The 22,560-nt window shown below is 42.5% G+C and overlaps 1 protein-coding gene across 1 annotated transcript in view; it reads right to left on the reverse strand.

Annotated features, from left to right (window-relative positions):
- Window positions 1-2,731: 2,731 nt before the first annotated feature.
- Window positions 2,732-22,560, reverse strand: part of mipepb (mitochondrial intermediate peptidase b) — a 37,679-nt gene continuing 17,850 nt past the window's right edge. The window contains exons 17-19 of the mRNA XM_049577300.1: window positions 22,380-22,501; window positions 19,077-19,150; window positions 2,732-3,355 (exon numbers count right to left, since the gene is read on the reverse strand). Coding sequence (XP_049433257.1) covers window positions 3,255-3,355; window positions 19,077-19,150; window positions 22,380-22,501 — 297 coding nt within the window. The 3' untranslated portion in view covers window positions 2,732-3,254. The remainder of the gene's footprint in view (window positions 3,356-19,076; window positions 19,151-22,379; window positions 22,502-22,560) is intronic.

Consider the following 22,560-nt stretch of genomic DNA (forward strand, 5'->3'; position numbering starts at 1 on the left):
AGATCACACGTGGACAGCACTAAATATAAGGACGCATTCACGCTGGCGCTATTTGGTCTGCTTTAAACGAACCCTGGTCCGCTTCCACGGATAGTTGGGTTCGTTTTGAGTGGTGTGGACGCTCATTCGAACTCTGGTGCGGACCAAACGAGCAAATCCTTGTCCGCTTGAAAACTGGTGGTCTCAGTTCACTTGCAAGTGAACCCTGGTGCTGTTTGCTTGCAGTGGGAAATGCAAGTGGACTATCCAGCGAACCAAAGAGAGGAAGTGAACCGAAGAGAGGAAGTGACACAGGGCAACACACTGGGCAGCTTCTTGTGAAAAAACAATTTAGTTTGAACACCAAAGTAAAAGCAGAAACCCCAAGACTGAATAAATTTGGTGTTGGTCCATTGTTTTTGAGGTGACCAAGCCGGCTGAAGGGGATGGATTTACATTTTTGGTCCTGGCCTGTTTTCTTCTTCCTCATGCTTTTTTTTCCTCCTGGTCAGTGGTCATCTCGGGCAATACCGCCCCCAAACAATCAGCTGTTACAACTGCGTGACGTTGTCCAGGCGGTTTGGTCCGCTTTAAAAAGTGCAGTGTAAAAGTGAACCGAACCAAATGAAGGTGTGAACTTTTTCGGCATTCCCCGCCCAAACAAACAGAGTCCCCCGACCTGCCCTGGTGCGAATGCCTCAAAGTGTAAACAACCACCAAGACACAATATGATCTGATCACTCAAACCACTTACTGAGGTGGTCTGGGACGTATTTGATCACATAGCTTTTGTATTGTGTTTGCTGATGTATCTCTGACAAGGACGACGTCATCAAGGCAAGACATCGTGATTGTTTAGGTGACACCACACTAACACTCTGTAACTTAACCATTTTACAAAGAGTTGGACGAAATGATCCGTGTCCATCCATCGTTTTGCCATATGGAAGTGGACATGCTGAATTCTGCTGACAGCATTATGTTCTGACACAACCGCTAATACAATGGTTCCCAACTGGTTCAGCCACAGAGCCCAGATTGCTCCTTAGCCATTAGTTCAAGGTCCACAATGTTCAGTATATTCAGTGTCATACTTGCATTTGGCCGTGTCATCAAGCTAGTTTGCTGTCTTTGTTAAGTAGCTGTCCGTTATTCACTCACTCTACAGCAGGAAATAGCACTCCAAAATAAAAGCTTGTGTTGTAAATTAACTGAACTTCAAAATTAAAGTGTGTTTTTTTACAAACATGACACGTCAGAATGGACCCACAACCTACCAGCTGGGAACCACTATGCTAATGTGACTAGCGAGCATGCTAGTGAGAGTGTGGACATAAAAACTGCATGCAGGGCTCTTTGACCTCGTGTAAGTGATGTAGGTAATGATGAAACCTGAACGCAAGTGATCAGCTGCAGGCATGAGACACATTTGTGAATGGCGATGTATGTTCGTATCACTGAAACACATGTTAATACCAGGTGTAAACAGGCTCTTTGTCTCTAGTTTCGTTTAAGCCTCAAAAACTCTGAATCCTTCCCATAATCCAACTTCAGAGCATAAATCAATCAACAGAAAATTTCGGGGATCAGACAACACAAGCATTATGTAGACTTTAAGAATTTCCCCCTATTTTCCACATTTTATAGACAAAACAATTTATTATTCTGAAACACATATTCAAGAAGATCTTTAACAACCGTTAACTGCAGCTCTAGAACTCAGTGTCTTGACATCAGACCCTCTCTGTAATACAGGCTTACCGTAAATGTCTGTTGTCTCTAAGCCCAAATTGATGACATCATTGGGTTTTTCCAAACTTTACAAAGCTCCTCCAGAGCCACAGAAGACACACTCAGATGCCAGTTCATTACTAATTAAACCTTGCCAAAACTGATGAAGTCTGATACAACGATCCTACAATAAATCCTATCTTATCAAGGTTATGATGCTCAGTGGTTATTTAAACAGATTTTTAAACTCGTTTAGCGGTGCTGGTTAAAGTTAATGATCATTTTGGAGGATGTAGTTGAGGGTGAAGTTAAGTCTAAAATGACGGTCACATCCAGACGATAAGTCAAGTTGCTGTGTGGCCAGAGCCACCCAGCTCACTCAGTCTCTCTCATTGATGGCGTGTTCGCACCTTCAATAACCATGAAAAGCTGCTTCTCGCTGCCTGCCTCGGGTCTCATATCTGAGCGAGGCAAGCAAGGACATTGTTACAGGCAGCAGCTGCAGTCCCAGCTCAGCTGATAATTACTGGCTGAATCTGTCGAAACAGATGCAAACAGCCGCTTTGTTGAAGAGACTGTTCTGGAACGTCTGTGGAAAAAGTTCTTCAGAGACCAAACTGCAAGAGGCTCTGCTTCAAAGTGATGTTTGAGAGACTTTAACGCAGTGCAGAGTAAAAAGTTCTTGGCTCAGACAATCCTGTTTAAAATGTCCACAACTTTCTAATGTCTCTGAAAATGCCTAACACAAAGTGTTGATTTTCTCTCTCTGACCTCCAGCGCACCAAACACTCCTCCTCCTCCTCCCCCCTCAAAACTCCAGACAGACAAAACAGATGGAGCGGCATTAATTTAGAGCCTAAACAATGACCACATGACAGGAAGAGCAGATTAAGTAGTCTTCCTCACGCTGATTTGATCAGGAAAAAACAATGTGCTGCTCGTATGGGAGCTGAAAACTGACATTTAATGAGGGGATACTAGATGAGGAATTAATGATAATAAAAGCACAATGAGAACCACATAAATAGGAACTTGGTGACATTTATATGAGTATGTTACATTACAGAGAACATTTTCTGTTCATTTTAACAACAATCAGTGCAACAAAAAAGGTGAAAAAGCAAACGTATAAACTCAAAATTGTTTTATGATGTTGAACCAACAGTATGTGGCTCGGCTCAGCCCATTAATGATGACACAACAGGAGTCTAGAGTGTTGGCAAAGTGTCTATGAATGGGACAAACCATAATCTGGAATAATCAATATTCAGAGATAATCAGGAGCTTTTAGCGGTTGGTGGAAAGTCTTCACTTCTTTCCATATTATCCTTAAATTACAGCAGAATTAGCCAAATATATAAAAATAAGTCAATGTAACTTCAAGAGCAACCAGCAATATATCATTTCTAGAAAAAGTAAAGATGCTTAGTAAGAGCGTGCACCCTGATGCCACGTCTTTCACCTCTTGGCCCATGCATCATTAGTGTATTGTCTCTTTGACTTGTGTGGGTTCAAGTCTGTTTCCATGGTACCACAGGCATCTTTCAGCTTTCAGAGTCCATGATGAAGGTCTCAAAGTTTGGGTTGAGCTCTGACACGAGCGCATCAACAAAGTCCTCTATGGTTGGCCGTCTCTGCAGCATCCCTGTCACACACAAACAAAAAGCAGAAAGTCTTAGAGCTTGTGTGTGTGTGTGTGTGTGTGTGTGTGTGTGTGTGTCCGATGCACATCTGTCTCTGGGAAGGGAAAAGCTCTGGCTGGGCACTGGGATGAACTAGTTTTCCATTTTCCATCATCTCACCTCATTCTAACAGGAAGAGTGCAGCTTTTCTGGAACATTTAAGCTGAAGTCACTGCAGTGGTTTTACATTATAGAGCACTCTGAGGTAGAAGAGGGGCTAATTTAAGAAAGCCTTTAAAGAAAATAATTTTTTTTTATCCTAAATTAAGATGAGATCTAGTTTTTAGATATATAGATAGATTTAGATACAAGTTGCTGCTTCTGAGACTAATAAGGATGGATTTATTTTTGACATCTGGATGCCCAATTTGATGTGTGTAGTCCAGGCATTCTCAACTTGTATTGCCCTGGAGCCACTTTTGAGAAAAGACAGGATACAAGGGGCAACTTAATAAACGATCATTAATAATATTAAACAGTATATATAATACATGAATTGCCTGTTTTCAACCTTTCAGTGTTTGGATTTGCAAAGAGGCAAATTCAGGCACAGCAGCCCTGCACAGGTCAGGTGTGTGCAGGGGCGGGTCTAGGATTTGAGGACATTTGGGGCTTAGCTTCGACCTTTATCAGGGGGTCTGGGGGATCCTCTCGTGGCAATAATTCAATTCTTTTTATGCACTCTGGCACCTTATTTACATTCAAAGTACAAAAAAATTCCCTGTGTGAATCGAATTATTTTATTGTGAACAACATTGGATTCCTTACAGTTCCACTTTAAAGTGGAACTGTAAGGAAATTCCCAAATTTTAAACTGTAAATGGACTGCACTTGTAGCACCTTTCTAGTCTTCCAACTACTCAAAGTCCTTTATACTACATGTCACATGCACCCATTCACACACATTTACACACTGCTGGCCAAGGCTACCATACACGATGCAACCTGCTACTCACTTACCATTAACATTCTCTCACACACCGATGGAACAGCCATCAGGAGCAATTTGGGGTTCAGTATCCCACCCCAGGATACATTGACATGCAGACTGGAGGACGCGGGGATCGAACCACTAATCATTAGATGGCCAAACTCAGTTATATCCAATCATTAAGGCCAAGACACATCAACTGTTGCGTCTCCGCATGTTGCCAGTATCTCAGCCAAAAAGTTGCACTTGAACGCACTGTAAAGACTACAGCAAATGGCCAACTAGCACATACTTTCGGCACCTGTGTGACAGGAAGTAACTCTCCATACATGTACTGGTAGGTGGTGGTAGTCTGTATTCGTCATTCAAAAGGGAAAGTAGACGACCAACAGGACGGATTCAAGATGTATCAGTGAGCCAGTTGGCACATTAACGACACAACCCAATGTTGAAAGACCAAATTATATTTATCGTGCCACAGCAAACAATAGCACTAACCACTGCGAACCGATTATGCTAAAGACTCAGTAGCTGAAAACATAATCTTACCTAATATCACAAGTCTGTTTAGATCTCTCTCTCTCTTGACTCTAGCTGTTTGTTTACTTTCCTCACTTCTGTTTCACTTCTCCTGCACAGAGCTGAACGGTCATCCACAGACAGGTTCTGAAAGCTCAAATGCCGATTCAACATGCTTAACTGGCCAAAAAACAGGCGACAAGGGCCAACTGGTGCCAACGTGCAGGACAAACCACAAAAACTAGGGCAACTCTGACCTACGGCCCAAAACTGGCCAACAGCCGACCGTCGGCTTGGTTTGTCAAGACCCTTAAAGACCTGCACCCTACACCCAGAAGTGTAACAGGCTCAGAGCCAGAGAAACAAGCTTTGTGGACACCTCCAGCAGGCCTCAGATGGTGTTATGATCCAACAGACTGCATGTAGTAAAACACAGCTGTGAAGTTCTCAAAATCTTTCTGTTTCTGCCTTTAACAAAACTAAAAAGGTACAACGGACATTTTATAGTGTTTTATAGGGGTGGTACTGAGCTCACACACACTCATACACACACTCTCATTACACCAGACTGTGACTAGTGCTGTAGAGCAAATATGACTGCGCAGCCGGCGAGTGAGCCCTGGGAATGTCTGTCTGTGTTTTGAGAGCCTGTCTGCCAGCTCATGCGTGGAGGACTCCCTCGCTCGCTTTACAATTCAGCTGCACGCCCGCTTTGAAGTCAGTTCATTTCCCCTTGTGTAGCTGCCAATGTAAATAGGCGCTCTCCCCCACCCCCTCTTTCCTGCATGGGTCACCTCCAACGCACACACACTCAAACACACACACGCTCGCTCAAACACAAGCATGTCTGCACAGGCACGCATGAATGGAGACGCAAAGAGTTTCACACAGCGATTCTGAACGCATGGACGCACAGAAAGGTACGGGCAGTCAAACACGCACACACACCGGGGGAGTCTGCGGCTGCCATCCTGAAACTGGCTCAGCAGGTAGAAAGTGAGCGCAGGTTTTGCCCGGCCTGCAGTGAAGCGCCTCGCATGAGAGCACCAGAGAAGGGATTATCATCTCTTCTTACCCACCAGTCGCTCCCTGCCCCTTGGCTACAAGATGATACCAGCATACAGGGGTCTCTAACACGCCACAACCACAAGGCCCCTGGATCCTGGATCCCTGGGAACAAGGCAGCCACATGAAAGGGATGATTCCCAACCATAAATGATAGACCTAATGAAAGGGCTGCAGAACACTTCTGCTGTGACCACTGTTGACGTCTATGGCATTCAATGGCCCCTTTAAAGTGGAGTCCAAAATCTTATGAACAGCTCAAGCTGCATTAATAGGCGTTAATACGAAGGATATTGAAGCTAGCTGATCAAGTTGCACTTAAATCCATCTTCAGAGAGCTGGCACTGTAAGGAAATTTAATTCATTCGTATCCATATAATAATAAAAAAGTCTAAGACTACAGTCATGTCAGCATTCAGCCAGCTCGGTTTCCATTTATGTGCAGTAAGAACGGCTGGCATCCAAAGCAAAGGCTGGAATGCTTTCCTCTCTTCTCATTTCTCACTTTGAACATCCTTGATTCCTTTCCTCGCCTCCTCTCCTCCCAACTTAGTCTTAGTGGAGGAGACAAGGGGGAAACACAAGGAGAGAGGAGTCAAGGTAACAGACAGTTAACAAAATGAAACATCCATGCGTCAGAGCCTTCATTTTAAAGTAAGGTCTATTGAATATGACGAGCTGCATCATCAGCTGTATGTTACGCCTCTTTTAAGAGTCACGGGTACTGCAAAGACTTCCACAAAAGATTCACCTGTGCATTCTCAGCTTTCCTCCCTCCTCCCTCCTTTAGAGGCATTTTAGGAATTGAGGCATCCTTCAAGACGGCGCGCTGAGATTGATTTATGGGTCACACGTAGGAGGGCGGAGAAAAGAGCAGATGAGGAGGCACAAAACAGAGAAATGGATTACTAATGATTTGTTTTGCAGCTTTAAAAACCTACCAGCCTCACCACATTAACAAGAACAGAAGTATTTAAAGCATAAAGCGCCATTATTTGTGTCAGAGTCAAATCAGGGACTAAGTTTGTTACCAGATCACATGCCTGTGCGAGACAGCCGCTCTTGATTGGTCAGAATTTCCATGTGGGAAAAATCCAGGAAGTAAAGCAGACATTGAAGTAGAGTACACTTGCAAGATAAATGTGACACTCTAATGTCACAATGGAGGGTCAACTACGCAGGCTGATTTTAGCGCTGGTCATCGTGGACTATATTGCTGTCATTGTTCATTTTAGTCAAACCATACAGTTTGAAAACGAGGCGCGGCTCCAACTAGAAAACAATGTTTTGATGCATTGGATGTGCTGAATGTGCATATTAAGGCAGTACAGGAGGAGGTGCACATTAATAATCCTCCAGGACTGTAACATGCTCATGTTTAACCCAAACAGTTGATTCACATCCAGGTCGGAACATGTTCTCACCACAAATAAACCGCACCAGAGCTTGTTTGTAACTGGACTGAGACCACCTCTTCAAGAAGGTCTCAGTCCTGTTGTTTGGTGCGCACCTGAGTGTGATTGCTGTGTTCACACCTGCCCAAATGAACCGCACTTAAGGGGCAAACAAGCCCGAGTTTGACTGAACTGAACCAAACAGGGCAGGTGTGAAAGCACCCTAAAATACTGAGGAGAACTGCCAAGTCAGGTGATAACTGTGGGTTGTCATTACGAGGGGCCCCTTTCACATAACACACAGTTTTAACTGACCCTTTGCTGATTAAAAAAAAATGGTCAGCGCAGCTTTAATCTAAAATTATTCTTGATTAGGGTTCGTCATGATTGAGAGTAATTACATGTGAATGAGATATCTCACTAATCCTTACATGAATATCCCCTTTTAGTTTTCCAACTCCACACAAAGGTCAGAGGTCAGTCGCAGAGCAGCCTCAAGGACTGAAGGGCAGTTATCTTCCCAAACACTCGAGCAGTGTGCAGCAAAAAAACAACACTGAAAAAAGTGTACACGTACACACATGCTCTGACATGACATTTGTTTACTTGGTTGATTTTCACAGCGTGCGAGCAGACAGGGCTGTGGGCTCAGCTACTGGTTTGAACTCTCTGTACACTGTCTGTAGCGTCACCGGCACTTTCTCTAATGGATGTAATTTCCTGACTGTGTGTGTCCACAGGGGGATCTGATGTCTGCAGCCTCGCCTGCCACAGGTTAGCGTGTTAAACAAGCAAAGTTAACATGACAGGAGTGATGAGAGAGGCAGACAAGAGGAGGAGGGGAGAGAAAGAGAGAAAGTTAGGGATGGAAAAGGAGGCGTGAGCATGAAAGAGGTTAGTCAGGTAAACAATGGCGCCCTCGCCGGCTTCTCATCATCAACAGCTCGGGGTGTCAGCACCTGGGTCTCACACGGCGACCGACAGTACATGAAGAGAGGTGCAACAATAAGCGGCGAGGAGTGAGTCTTCTCTCAGCCCACATCCCAGGGGAGTTTGAGAGGAATGCGCAGATAACCTCAGAGTCATAACAACACTGTGGAGGAGTATCTGATCTGAGGAGCTGCTTGTGTAGATACACACAAGGAGGTCAGACAAACCAGACTGACAGGGTACGATCAGCAAGCTGTGAAGAGGTGAGCGTGAAAGCTAACGAAAAAGATGCAGCAAACAGATTAATAATGGAGCAGTGCACAGAGGTTAAACAGTATAAATCACAGCAACGTGTGCAGAAACCCTGTATACTACTATGACCATAAAAACCTGGACAGCGGGTTGCTTGTGACTGTGTTAGGGACTGTACTATATTTATCAGAGGAGGGGGATGGCTTTTATACCATTTTATTTTATTTTAATTATTAAATTTTTTTATTAACCATATCTGAAGCTACAAATATTTTTCCTTGAGCCTCCATGAGTGACTAGGGGGAAATGCATTACCCTCCTTCCCCCATATTTAAACATATTTTTTTTATATTCACACCAACTGTGTGTATTGGAGCCAATGCAATGAGCTAACAGGTAGGTGTAGGGGGAAAAAAAAAATCGATACAGCAAAGTATTACGATATTTTTGTGGTGTAATATCGTAGAGTAAAGTGAATTTGATGACATATCCCAATTTCAAACTCAGATTTGGATTCCTGACTGAAGTGTTCAATTGCGCATGATGTGTTCAAGGACCGCCAGAAATTTGAGACTCTTAAAAATGAAGTCGTTTTGGTGATTTTTAAAGAAAACATATCTTTCAAATCCACAAACAGGTTCTATGATTCAAGAATAATCAATACAAAAAATACAAAATACTAGAATGACTTGATGTTTTACACACCCCTCCTCCCTCATTAATAACAAACAGTCCCTTGCACACATTTTTCATTTGCATTTAAAGGGTCGGTTCACCCAAAATTCATAATCATCCATGGAAATTAATTTCTTTACCCAGGTCTTGAGCATTCTACCTCCAAAACAATGCAATGGAATAGAATTTTATTTTATTTAAAATTACATTTAATAATTCAACTGCAATGTGTTTTGTCCAAAAACACCAGTGTCCCCTCACTGTCCCCACTCCTAACTGGAACTACTTTGGTGAAAAGTAGTTCCAGCCACTTTCTGTTTACAGCAGAAGTACCTCCGCAGTGCAGATACTGTACGAGTTGACAGCATTACAGTGGGCAGACCTATACACCCACTCTTGGCGATGCACCGAGGAAACACAGAGCCAAACTAAACATAGACTGTTCTTTGTGTCCATTGTTAGCAGAGCCTTAGGACAGAGGCTTTGCCGTGTGAGTCATCTCGTATTTAAGAGTTTCCATTTCCATTCATAATGGCACTGACACGGCCATTGAGGAACAAGGCTTCTACCCATTACAGTCATCTCAGGGCCTGGAGCGTCAGCCAACTTGGCCAGCGGAGTTTGGACAGGTGTTAAAAGACACATAGCGAACAAAGTACTTAAAATAACAGTGGATCTTTCTCAACAACTGTATCCTCAGATAAATTGCTGATTAACTATGCACATTTTTAGCCAAACTCTGCTTTGCAGTTTGGCCACTGAGCAGCCCCACTGGAGCTATTTGGCAATGGAGTACCTCGCTCAAGAGTGCTTGTTGGGGAAGTAAAGTGCACCATTCATTCTCTCTCCCTGCCCCATCTCTTCAAGCTGGTGTGGGAACGTTCAAATCTCAGATCCTCTTCTTTAGCTCGACTTCCATGGCCTCTTCTGGTCTGAAATAGTTATTCTCTCAATACAGATCAGACGGTCTGTGATTTGAACGTTACGCTGAGAAATGGAAACTCATTTTAAGGATTATTTTTGGGGTGTTTTGCCTTTAATTGATAGGACAGCTAAGTGTGAAGGGGGCAGAGCAAAGGGCCACTAGCCAGAATCGAGCCCGGGCCAATGTGGCAAGAACGAGGCCTTTGGACATGGGGCGCCTCCTCTATCCGCTATCAACCGACACCCCCGGAAGCTCATTTCATATCACATAACTCTTGGCTTTTCCACTAATGCCACCTGCTTTAATAACAAAACTAAACCTGTAAACCCTACTAAATAACTAAAGCCATTACCGTTTGCTCTGTCTGATCACAAAAGAAGCTAGGCCTGCCAATTATACTATCGACTTATCAAGGTTAGCAAAAATGATCAAGGTCATTTCCTGTTGCCCTTGTATTTTCATCTGTTTGTTCACATAAGAACATCACCACCATCTTGGCCAACATGATGCCTGAATAAATAACAGGGTTTCCCTGACCATTATAAGACTTGGGCCCAGTGCCTACATACATTTTCACAGTGCCTAAGTCAAATGAACAGAAAAAAACTATGCTGTGCAACATTTTGCTGCCTTCTATCTTTTTAAATTTTTATTTCCAATGTCCTAATATTCGTAGCAATTCAAAGTTAACTGCTCTTTGAAAGGAAGTACTTGCATTATCATGATGAGTGGCAGTTTAAAGATGAACTCACAAAAAGCAGTGTTTGTTGTTTTGTTGCAATATTCAGGTGAACATTTGCAAATGGATCCCCAGCTGGTCAGCCAAAAGATGGAGAAATGAAGTTCAGTTACCAGTGCTTGCAGAGGCAGTCATGCCTCACAACATCCTTAGTTCCCACCCTTCAGCAGTTGTCTCTTTATAAACACGCAGTATTTCGTCTGCACATCCAGACCTTTGTCTGGGCCATCTTTGTTTACTGGGAACTGATAGTAAAAGGCTGAACACCATAACTCAGTTTCAGTAACATGTTTGTATGACACTGCCTTGCTCTCTCACACAGAAACAGAGACACGTGCAGATTCTTTGGCTACCTGAGTTAGGTAAGATGAAAAGGTCAAGATTTGCCAATTCTTTTTGCTATCATTTTAACATTAGGCATTCATAATGAAACATAAAAGGCCCTGCTGCAACATGTCCTCATATTTTACTACAACTGCACTCGCATTTCGAAATTAAAATAATATCTTTCAAGTAAACAGAGCTTTATCTCTCGCAGCAGAACATACACAGCATGCACACAATAATTTATTTACTTGAAGGGTGGTGGGCGATGGGTATCAGTCAAATGAAGACCTATGTGGCTGGCTAACAGCTCTGGACCTTGGTAATGACACCACTGGGGACGAGAATTCAGTGGAGATGGTTCAAAATTGCTGCCCAGCCTGCAGCGACTGCTGGTTGAATTTATCAAACATCTCAGTTACCGCCTAGAAAGAAATTTTCTTAGAGTGGGAGTGAAGTTTCTGATGACCCACATTCTTCTAAGATCAGTTACATAAAACAGTGTTCCCTCTTTTGGGGTGGGGTGGGGGAATTTTTAATATGGGTATCACTTAAACAGATAGGATTTTGATCACCAGTCTAACATGCATTTTCAGAGTAAAGAGCAACCTCTGGAGTAGTGCAGCTTTTCTACAAAAACCCATACATTTCTGTCCTGGCTCGCTGAAAGTGAGTGTAGCAAGCACTTTTACACTTTTAGTGCCCCAACAGCAGAATACAAGTAAAAAAAAAAAACTGTGTTCTGCCATTAGAGCACAAATCAGCACTGCTGGAAAGTATCTTTAACCAATCAGAAGGCTTTGCTAAAACCGGCTGTTTTCTAAGAGCCATTGATCCCAGTCCCTTGGGCTTGGCCGCGTTCTGTTCTTTCATGATTTAATTGGTTGCTTTTATAGGCCAATTACACCCACTTGCAAGTTAGAGGGAGCAGCAGTACGCCACATTTGTACATTTAAAATGGGAACAAACTGCTGCTTGCAGTAACTTGAGCTTCTGTAGTGTTACATTCTCTGTATGTGCATGAAACAATATTCATGCCGACAAACGCGCAGAGCTCCGAGTCACTTAAGAGTTTATGATCACACATTTCAAAACGCGTTCCTGGCTGCTTCAGAAGCTGTTCAGCTGCTGCTTGTAACCATTCGAAACATGTCAAGGTGTGAAAAGTGGTTCCCTCTGTCAAACCTGGAGGCAAACCTTCGGCTCACTGCCTCTGTAATTACTCCCTTTGAAGTTCAGGAAGCTTTTTCTACAAACAATACTTAAGACAGGCCCAGAAAGCAAGCAAGACAAGGGTGATGACAAACAACACACAGGGAGGCTCTTTGTTGAGTAAGTGGCTTTACAAAAGAAGAAAAACCTGCAATGCTATTGAGGATAAACCAGTAAACCAACCTCTTAATGTAAGGAAACGTTCCCCACCTAAACACGCAAAAAATTAATTAAAATACACAATCAGGTTTATGCAACGTAATGTGTTCAAAGTCTGAGAAACGTCTATAATTTGGGTCTAATTTTTCCTTAAGAAATACTTATGCAAACATATGATTTTTAGCAACATAACAGGAGTGACGCTGTGATGAGTGATGCTGACATGATGCTGAGAGATTGGAATTCCTGACATATATTGTTTGGATTTCCACGCTATTTTGACATTCATGGTCCCCAGAGGATGAACCCTAATGATACCCCAACATTTCCCCTAGCGCCACCATGCAGTTCACGTTTGTGACATATTTAAAAAACTTTTGGATGGATTGCCACAAAATTTAATCCAGACAATCATGTCCCCGGCAGGATGAACTGTAATAACTCTGACAATCCTCTGACTTTTCATCTAGCGCCACCATCAGGTCAAAACCTGACTAGATACCTGCCAAACTAAGTGGATATATCGATGTCAGTTATCTGCCAAATGAGTTGTTACATATCAGCATATTGGATATCGGCAAAAACTCCAATATTGTGCATCCCTACCCAATACATAGTATGTCAAATGCAGTGTACAAAAAATACCAGTACGAGCCAGCATGCTTGCCATGAAGATGCGTCACATGGACTGAGCCGCAGACAAATGGCCGCTCACTGACAGAAGCCGAAATGACTATAATCTATAAATCAGCCATCCATCCATTTTCATCCACTTAACTGGAGCCGGGTCGCGGGGCAGCAGGCCAAGCAAAGCACCCAAGATGACCATCTCCCCAGCAACACTTTCCATCTCGGCCAGACCAGATGAGATATGTAATCCCTCCAGCATGTTCTGGGTCTGCCCTGGGGCCTCCCTCCAGTGGGACGTGCCCAGAACACCTCTAACAGGAGGCGCACAGGAGGCATCCTGATCAGATGCCTGAACCACCTCAACTGACCCCTTTCGACACAAAGGAGCAGCGGCTTTACTCCAAGCGCCCTCCGGATTCCCAAGCTCCTTACTGTATCTCTAAGGCTGAACCCAGCCACCCTATGGAAGAAACTCATTTCCATCTACAATTTATGCTGTTGTAACTTTAAATTGCATATATGGTAAAGTAACAACAGCATGGCTCTGTGGGTCTCTGGTGAACTTGGCAAATTACATTTTGTTGTCTCTCCACAGTAATGTTTAGTGATAATGTTAAGATCTGCTGTGCTCCAAATCACACACATTTCCTGTTTACTTTAAAGTTCGCGCCAAGGACTACTTTGGATATATGAGAGCAAAAGGGTCTAAGTTCAAGACACACTATTATACCATTAAAGTACCATGCATACTCCATGCGATAGTACATACTAATGTGAGGGCAGCTGCAATACATACTGAAAGCAAAAAGAAAAAGTATGCGATTTGGAACGCAGCATTAGTCTTTCTGAAACTCAAGATAATTGTCAGGCCTGGAAACACACCTGTAAGTGTTTCTGCAACATCACATTTAAACTTCATCCGTTTGTTTAGACTTTGATCACACAAAAGCTACACCAAATGCTACAACATCTCTGTCTGCAGTATTCCTCAAAACTTTTCAGGACTTTTATTATTTCTTTCTTCACAGCACTGTGCTCATCAAAAGGCAGACTGCTATCAGTAAATCAAGGACGCAAGCAGACACCTTCTTCTGCTCGGAAGAATCACAAATCATGTCTGTTTTTAAACGAGGATGATAAATTATGTATTTCTACAGCTTTACATCTTTGCTGTGTGAAGTTCCTCTTCTGTTCAGACTGAACTATACATCATTGTCACAACTGTGCTGTGGGACTGTACAGACCACCGTGCTCTTGGGGTTTATTAGCGACTATGCGAGCAGTCATAAGAACTATTCAGCCACACTGCCTCCGGACAAAGAACTCGGCTATCGAGCCGGAGTAGATCCATTTTCTGCGCTCGGGAGTCGGGGCTATGGGAACAGTCTAGGCCATGAAAGCCCTCTCTGTGGCAGGAGCCGAGGTTCAGTTCAGTCAGTCGATCACCTTTCACTCTCTCCTTCCTTTTTCTTCCCTCTTGCTCTCGCTTTTTCTCTGACTCGCTCACTCAGTCCTGATGCCGCTGCTCTGGATTTAGTGGTTTACATTTCAACACCGTCTTTCCTGGGAAACATCCAGTAGGGCGGAGGGAGCCGTGCAGATAAAGACTGGCCTCTGATTAGCCTTGCCGGGCCTGCTCCGGTTCCTTGTGCGCCCTTGTGCCCTCTCTACCACCTCGCCAAAGGGGAAATGTTACACACCTCCATTTACAAGGGTCTTTGTTTGAAAGGATTATGTGTAATGGGTTGTATTTGGATTCTGTGTCCCCTCTCCAGTCTTATGCTCTCTCTGGCCTAAAAACTGCTTTAAAAATAAAAGGGCCCTTCTTATTTAAAAACCCTTTTCCATTCCTTGATAGGAGTTCAAGATGGTTGTTATGAACCGCTCAACCCCACAGTGAATAGAAGACGAAAGCTAAATGTTTCAGCACATGCGCTGATGTACTTTTATAACTCTGACTAAGGTTTTCATTATGTAAAGGTAAATTATGAGGACACGCGTGTATGTGACCATCGAAATGGCAAGGCGGCTGGATGAGTGTCTTTTAAAATATGGGCACGTTTTATCTGAGTTTGAGCGTTTCTCCAGACGTGAAATAGATTTTATTATGATAAAAAGAAGAAAGAAATGGGTTTCAGATGATTATCATAAATGCAGGTGTCCAGAGAGGACTGAAGAGCCAAAAATGTGAGACTGGAACTAACATCTAACAATTTCAAAGCTCTTTGAATTTGATCTACATTGTCTGTTATAAAATGATTTGGCTAAGTATTATTCCCCAAGCGGACGTTTTTAGAGTCATGAGGCCTGCAAAATGACTTATGGCTGCAAAAGACAGCCAGAGGGATCAATATAACCCTGATAACTGTTCTGCACACAGGGCTTCGGCCTATAATTAGAGCAGCGTTCACTTCAAAGGAAGCCATAAAAGCAAATATTGTCACTCCAACAACAGTTAATTGGACGGAAGATCTAATAACAAGGATCTGATCTGTTGGTGGGTGTAATTTCAGAGGCTGGGCGCAGCCCTGGTTGGAGCTGTCAGACGGACAATCTGATGGAGGAGGGAGGAGGTGACCCTGAGGGAGAGATTTACAGTACACTCCCAAATGTCACCTGATATTACTGCTCCCTCTCTCTGGCTCAATCCTGCTCTCCCATTGTCCTGTCCAGACATGCCACAGCGGCTGCTCAAGGAGAGGAGGAGGAAGTGATGGGAGGATGAAGGGACGAAGGCAACAGGAGGAAGTAGTTTGTTTTGCCCGTCATGCCTGTATAAAGATAAACTATAGCTTCTGCTAAAACAAACATAACCTTTAAATGATATGAATTTAGAGATTAAACAAGAAACACTGCAGATTACATCTTAACAAGACTAAGAGTGTACAGACATGCTAGCTGCTATGTGAGGCTGTGCTTAGGTTAAAGCTAAATGCTAACATTAGCATGCTAACCTGCTTATAATGACAATAATATTCTGATGATTAGCAGGTATATTTCCGAACATGTTCAGAATCTTAGTTTAGCATGTTAGCATGCTACGATTTGCTACTGAAACACAAAGTACAGCTGACATCGGTGGGGATGTCATTAGTTTTGCAGATACAGTGGAAACCATTAATGGCAATCATGTCTGTCCAGGTCAAATTGATCACTTACGGATAATTATTATAACATATTCTCCCCTTTTTCTTTATTTCTCATGCAGATTAACCTCTAATTGATATTTTTATGTTTATTACATGAATATAAACTGCTAAAACAAACAGCTTGGCTATCTAATTACTTTTATTGACTGTTTCAAAATGCAGTAGAGCTGTTTCAAACATTACATGACCAGGAATCATCAATCTGCTTCAAGCAGGTGACTTCAACAACTGGTGCTTCCTGTTTACATCCTTTTTCTGTCTCCATCACTAGCAGCCAGCTGCCATAAGCTTTTATGTATTTCATTGAGAGAAAAATGACTCTTTTCCCCGTAATGTTTGCAATGCACACGCAACACCAGCCTTAAAATTGCCAGCTGGAAACATATGGGTTACCACAAAGCAAAGTACCATGGGAGTAAAGTTTAAAAAAAAAAAAAAAAACAGAAAAAGTAAGAGAAGAATCTTTGTTTTAAATTGTTTTTCCATATGTTGTCTAGGGCTGGCCCCTAAGAGTCGACCAAATGTCAGTCGACCAGAGAGGTCAAAAACGTGAAAGGAGGAGGAGGAGCTGCACCTTTCAAAATAAATAAAACTTATATGACTGGACCATGTGGGAATTTAATTTGAAAAGACAGACACAGGAAGTGTCCACGCTCAGCAGTCAGACAGGAGTCAGGTTAATTTCCAGGGCTGGTACCTGCGGTTATTCCACAGGCTAGTTAATAACATGTCGGGCAGGAAATCCAAAGTGTGGGATCATTTTGAGAAGGTGAAGGACGAAACCAAGGTGATATGTAAACTCATCTTCATCGGTCGACTACAAACGTGACGTATCATCTGAAACATGGAAGTAACTACATGCCCATTAGCCGACAGTGTCATTAACAGGTGGCTCGCTCAGTGTGTGACGTGCACTTGTAGATAAAATATAGGCCTATATTAATGAAGGTTCATTAGTACGGTTTTGTATTTCTCTGTAATGTAGCACAGTGTTAACAGTGTTACTGATACTATTCTTTTTTTTTAGACCTTGAACTCAAACCATTAAATAAAATTATTGAACAAATGATGATGGCACTGGCTGAAAAGCCAGAGAATCACCAAATTTGATCCTGGGGGGAATATTTCATTTTATGGCAGTCCATCCAGTATCTGTTGAGATGTTTCAGTGTGGACGGAAGTGATGGACCAACTGACTGACACCACCATCTCTAGACCCACGCTGCTAGCATGGCTGAAAAATGCTGGTTAAACACAAAGTGGAATGCACCACTCTGTGTTTTCAGCCCTGCAGAGTCAGCAGTTCTTAGGGCTCAAACCTGTAATCATCCATGTCTGTCTTTCCTGCCTTCTGGATTTTTGTCTGTGCTAAAAAAAAAAAAAAAAAGCAGCAAACCACTACTAAGTTAAGATTTTTTTTTTTAAGCGGATCAAATAACTGACCTCAGAAAAGTGAGGGACTAGCATGAAAAGTGTACGGTTGCCGGAGGGAGCTGACTCGATAATTCACACCACAGCAGGACTGGCTGTGTCTGGGTTGACAAAGCTCTTGTAAATAAAGATGAGAAACATTGGGAGGTGTGTTAAATCGGTAAATAGGTGCTACTCAGGGAGCTTGAGCGCAGATGGAGCCAAACCACAACAGCAGCAGCTGTGAACACCTGAAAGAAAAACTACAACATGACTAACAGACGCACAGCTGCTTCTGTCTGATGACAAACTGGAGCTAAATTTCCCCTCAGGAGAAAACAGACTCTACTGCTGAGGTTAAAGGACTGTAACGGACAGAGAAACCTTGTCTGTCTTACTTAATATATAAACCACTATTTGAACCCAGTATCTCCCAGAACGGATGGTCAATCAGTAGCAAGTACTTGGGGCAGAGGTGTTTTATGGTACTTGTAATATGATGCTGGAGCCTATCCCAGCTGACACTGGGTGAGAGGCGATGTACACCCTGGACAGATCACCAGACTATCACAGGGCTGACACATAGAGACAGACAACCATTCACGCTCAAATTCACACCTACGGGCAATTTAGAGTCACCAGTTAACCTGCATGTCTTTGGACTGTGGGAGGAAGCTGGAGTACCTGGAGAAAATCCACACTGACACAGGGAGAACATGCAAATTCCACACAGAGGGGCTCCCCCACCCTGGAGTTTGAAACCCCACCCTGAATTCAAACCGGGAACCCTCTTGTTGTGAGGTGACAATACTAACTACTGTACCACCGTGCCGCCTGTCAAAGTAGTAAGGACTAAAAAAATACTTGCTTGTGTCATTACAAACACATATAAGACAGCTGACAAAAAAAAAAAAAATCGACAGCAGTTGACCCTCCAGGCTGTCAAAACAAATTCAACAGCATTACTTAACAGTAATTACACTCAACCAGTTTACTGGAGCTACAGGAAGTTAATGGACTGACACTTTAATAACTAAACTGAGGGAAACCTGGAGATGAACTCTGGGGAATCCTAAAACTGTTAAACTGTGGTCCAAACAAGCTAAATCTGCCCGGGGGGGTTGGGGGGGTAGTGGTGTCCTGTACGAGGTGGGACAACTGTTGCCTGAAGGCTGTAGGGTCAAAAGGTCAGCAGAGAGCCCAAAAATAGAGGAGAACTGACGTCTAGGAGTGCAATTCCTAAGTCTGATGTGACTAGAAATGTTTGAGATGAAGTGGTAAGAAGTGATTTGTTGAATTTTTTGGGTAAATATAAAATGGTTCTTTCAGCATTTTTTGGGGATTAAAAAAAAAAAGGTCTGACGTGTTACCTTCCACCATGAGCATGGGCTCCTTGGCTCCTCCGTGGGCCAGCATCTCCCGACGGTAACGCTCACCCATGTCCCTGACAAAGACAGCAAAGGAAAGACAGACACAGAAGAGAAGGAGATAAGGTTACAGACACCTGTACTCTCTGCCGCTGCCACTAGCAGCCCACGGGCCAAGTCTCCTAAGCTCCCTGTTCACAACAGACAGGTGACAGGAAACAGAGATCTGACAACTGCAGGTGGAACTAAAACAATCTCAAAGGAAAAGAGAAGACAAGAAGACAGAGGAACAGCAAAGAGAGGCAGGGGGAGAACGCTGCAGGGCTCCACTCGATGGAGGTACTGGAGACGCTTCGTTTTTCAAAACAAAGCCTTTGTGCTTTGTCCAGCGGTGAACACTTGTGATGGAGGGGGTGGGTCTGCATACTCCTGAGTGTTTGTGAATTACAGCAGACACCTGCCAAGTCGGCGTGAGTTTCATATTAACGTCATGTTCGATGTCAGGCAGCAGAGGCCTAAACAGTATCCAGGGGAAGGTGGCCTGTCAGGAGGCATCTGTCTCTGCGCTCTAAACGCAAAACAGGTTTACGCTGTGCTTTTACAGCGTGTGCGACTCTCATCATGAACACAAGGATACGAGTGGATAAAAAGAGAGCGTAGACTGTGAGTTAATCAAAACATATCTCTGTGGAAGCTCAAGTACAGGAGCTGAACTAATAACTTCTCTGAGCTGTAAAACACACCTCAGTGAACTTCACAACCTCACGGTTCTACTGTTGTCAACTTGATTGTTTTGACTGGAAATGGAGTCAATGAACTGGTCATTTCCATCACTGTCATGCAAATCAAATCAATTCAAATGTTGCAAATGATTAAAATCAACGCCATAACAATCAATCAAAAAATCATCATCAATGCCATCATGTAAGAAGTAGCAGTGCCAAGATTTTTCTGACACCAAACATGCCTGCAAACATTATACAAAGGCACTGCAGGTACATGTCGATAAGATTAGACTGCTCTGAAGTTGCAGATTAGGTTCCTCACTTGCATTACATAGTACGTGGAGTTTTGGAGGACTTGTCTTTCACTTACTGTTAAGAACTGGGACAAAAACTTACTTGTTTGGGTTTTTGATTTGTACTTATCAATTAGGCTGGAAAATGTATTATAAAAAATCAAGTCTTGACTATTACACATTGTAATGGGCCAACCTCCTAGACATTTAATGTCTTCTTTAACAGCAGAGGTAAAATCTGACGGAGTTGACAAAAAAGTTACATATATTTATTAATTTCACAGCAGTTGTAGCAAGTAGCCATTTTATTTTTCAAAGTTGCTTAGAGTTCTCATAATGCCAATCAAAATACTCATTTGTAATCCATAATTCTTATCTTGTTATGATTTAGCAGGGCTACATAGTTGACGTGTCATGGTTGACACACACCTGACAGCAATATTATATAATGAATTTATCGAAAAGTAGAAAGTTTAACAGTACTTCAGCAGCATTCCTGCCTTTTTAGAGACAAGGAAGTAAGACAGGAGTCAGCGTGATATAGCTAATCCCTTTGATGCCTGATTAAACTGTATTTTTGTAGAAATCTGACGGAGTTAACAAAAACCTGGAGCACATCATTGAAGGGCAAACTTTTTCACAAAATATTATACCTTAAAACAAAAATGATTATAGTGGTACATTTTTTTTTTTAAAGATATTTTTATGGGCATTTTTTTTGCCTTTAATTGATAGGATAGTGAAGTGTGAAAGGGGGAGAGAGAGAAAGAGAGAGAGAGACATGCAACAAAGGGCCACAGGCTGGAGTGGAACCCGGGCCGCTGCGGCAACAGCCTTGTACATGGGGCGCCTGCTCTATCCACTAAGCCACTGACGCCCCATAGCAGTACATTTTTACACAAATGTTTTCAGTAGTTAGTTTTAGATTTTGAAGGCTTTTAATACATTTTTTAATTGTTTAAAGTTGTGAATTCTTGCCCGGGACGTGGGTGTTTTCTGGCACAGCACAAGTTTAGAAGTTAAAAAAAATGAAAGCAGATCAAAATATTGTATAAGATCATATTTCTTCATACAGACAAATCCTTTAAAAAGAACATTTTACCCCAGAAACAAAATTAGTGTGTTGATAAGTTATAACTTTTAAGTTTTTTTTTTTTTTTTTAGGACATGATTTGTCAAAAAGACTCCCGCACACTGTCTAACTTGCAAAAATAATGATTTTTAATGCTTCTGCCACATTTCGGTGACTAGACCTTCATCAAGCCAACCTGAGACAGCTGCCTGATGAAGGTCTAGTAGCTAGTAGTAGTTTTTTTTTTTTCTTTTTTTACAAGTTTTATTCTTCTTGTTCCTTTGCACCTGTTTGAAAACAGATGTGCGAAATATTCCTTTGTTTTGAGGACATGATTTGTCCCAGTTCTCAAGAGTGGGTGCTTTACTTGAAGGATAACTGAAGAGTATTCCTCATTAGCCCTTCACCACTGAGTGTCACTCACACAGTCTATGGTGTCACTGCACATGAAGACACATTAGTAGGTGTGGAGGGCACTCTGCATTAGAGGGGAGGGCACCATGAAAGATAAACTGGGGCACACTTGTAATTCTCCACCATGAGCAGGAAACGGCTCTACAACCACTGCTCGTGTTTTTCCTACTGAAAATCTTCACTATTTCAGCCTGTGTAAATTAAAACGTGCAAGGACATTAATTTCCCTTATTTATTTTACCTTCACTATTCTGTATCTTGATGCAAACCGTGCAAAAGGTTTGAGTATTTGACAAAGTTGTAACATGAAGCCTACATTCATTTGCTGTGCTTCCATTTAGTAGAGTTTGGTGAGTCACAATCACTTTTAGAGGATCTTATCGCTAAACTTTGATTTTGCTCGTTTGGGACGACCCTTTCACAGTAAAGGTCTTTAAAAAAAAGAGACACACTTTAATCACATTTATCCGAGGCTGCCACAGATTCATAACACTTTCTTTTTTAGCTAGGCACTGAGTTTTCCCATTAGAGAGAAGAATCTACCACTGTGTTACAGTTACATGTTATATTTTTGTGCTATGAAAAGGAGGCTCAGTCATTCTATAAAAAGTGAAACTAAGTTGATGCAGCCAAAACTCAATTAAGTTCAACTCACCAACTGTTTCCTCCCATTAAAACATGTACCCAATTTAAGCTTGTTGTATGTAGGAAGTTGAGGACTTGAGTATTTCCCCTCCTGTTTCTGTTGGCTCAATTTGATAGTTTGTTATTGATTTTTTTTAACCTTGAGTAGCTGTCTCACCTGTTTAAAGGATCCTGAACGAAGCACTGTTTCCACACCATGGAGGCCACAGCCCGGGACATGAGGTAGGAGTAGTATTTGGCCCCGTAGCCAATCAGGTGGCCGAATCTCAGCTGCCATGCCTATGGAGGATAAAAATGTAAAAAAGAGAACATTACCACCTTCACCTGAGTGAGAAGAC

The sequence above is a fragment of the Epinephelus fuscoguttatus genome, linkage group LG5, assembly GCF_011397635.1.
Source record: "Epinephelus fuscoguttatus linkage group LG5, E.fuscoguttatus.final_Chr_v1".
In the NCBI taxonomy this organism is placed as follows: Eukaryota; Metazoa; Chordata; class Actinopteri; order Perciformes; family Serranidae; genus Epinephelus; species Epinephelus fuscoguttatus.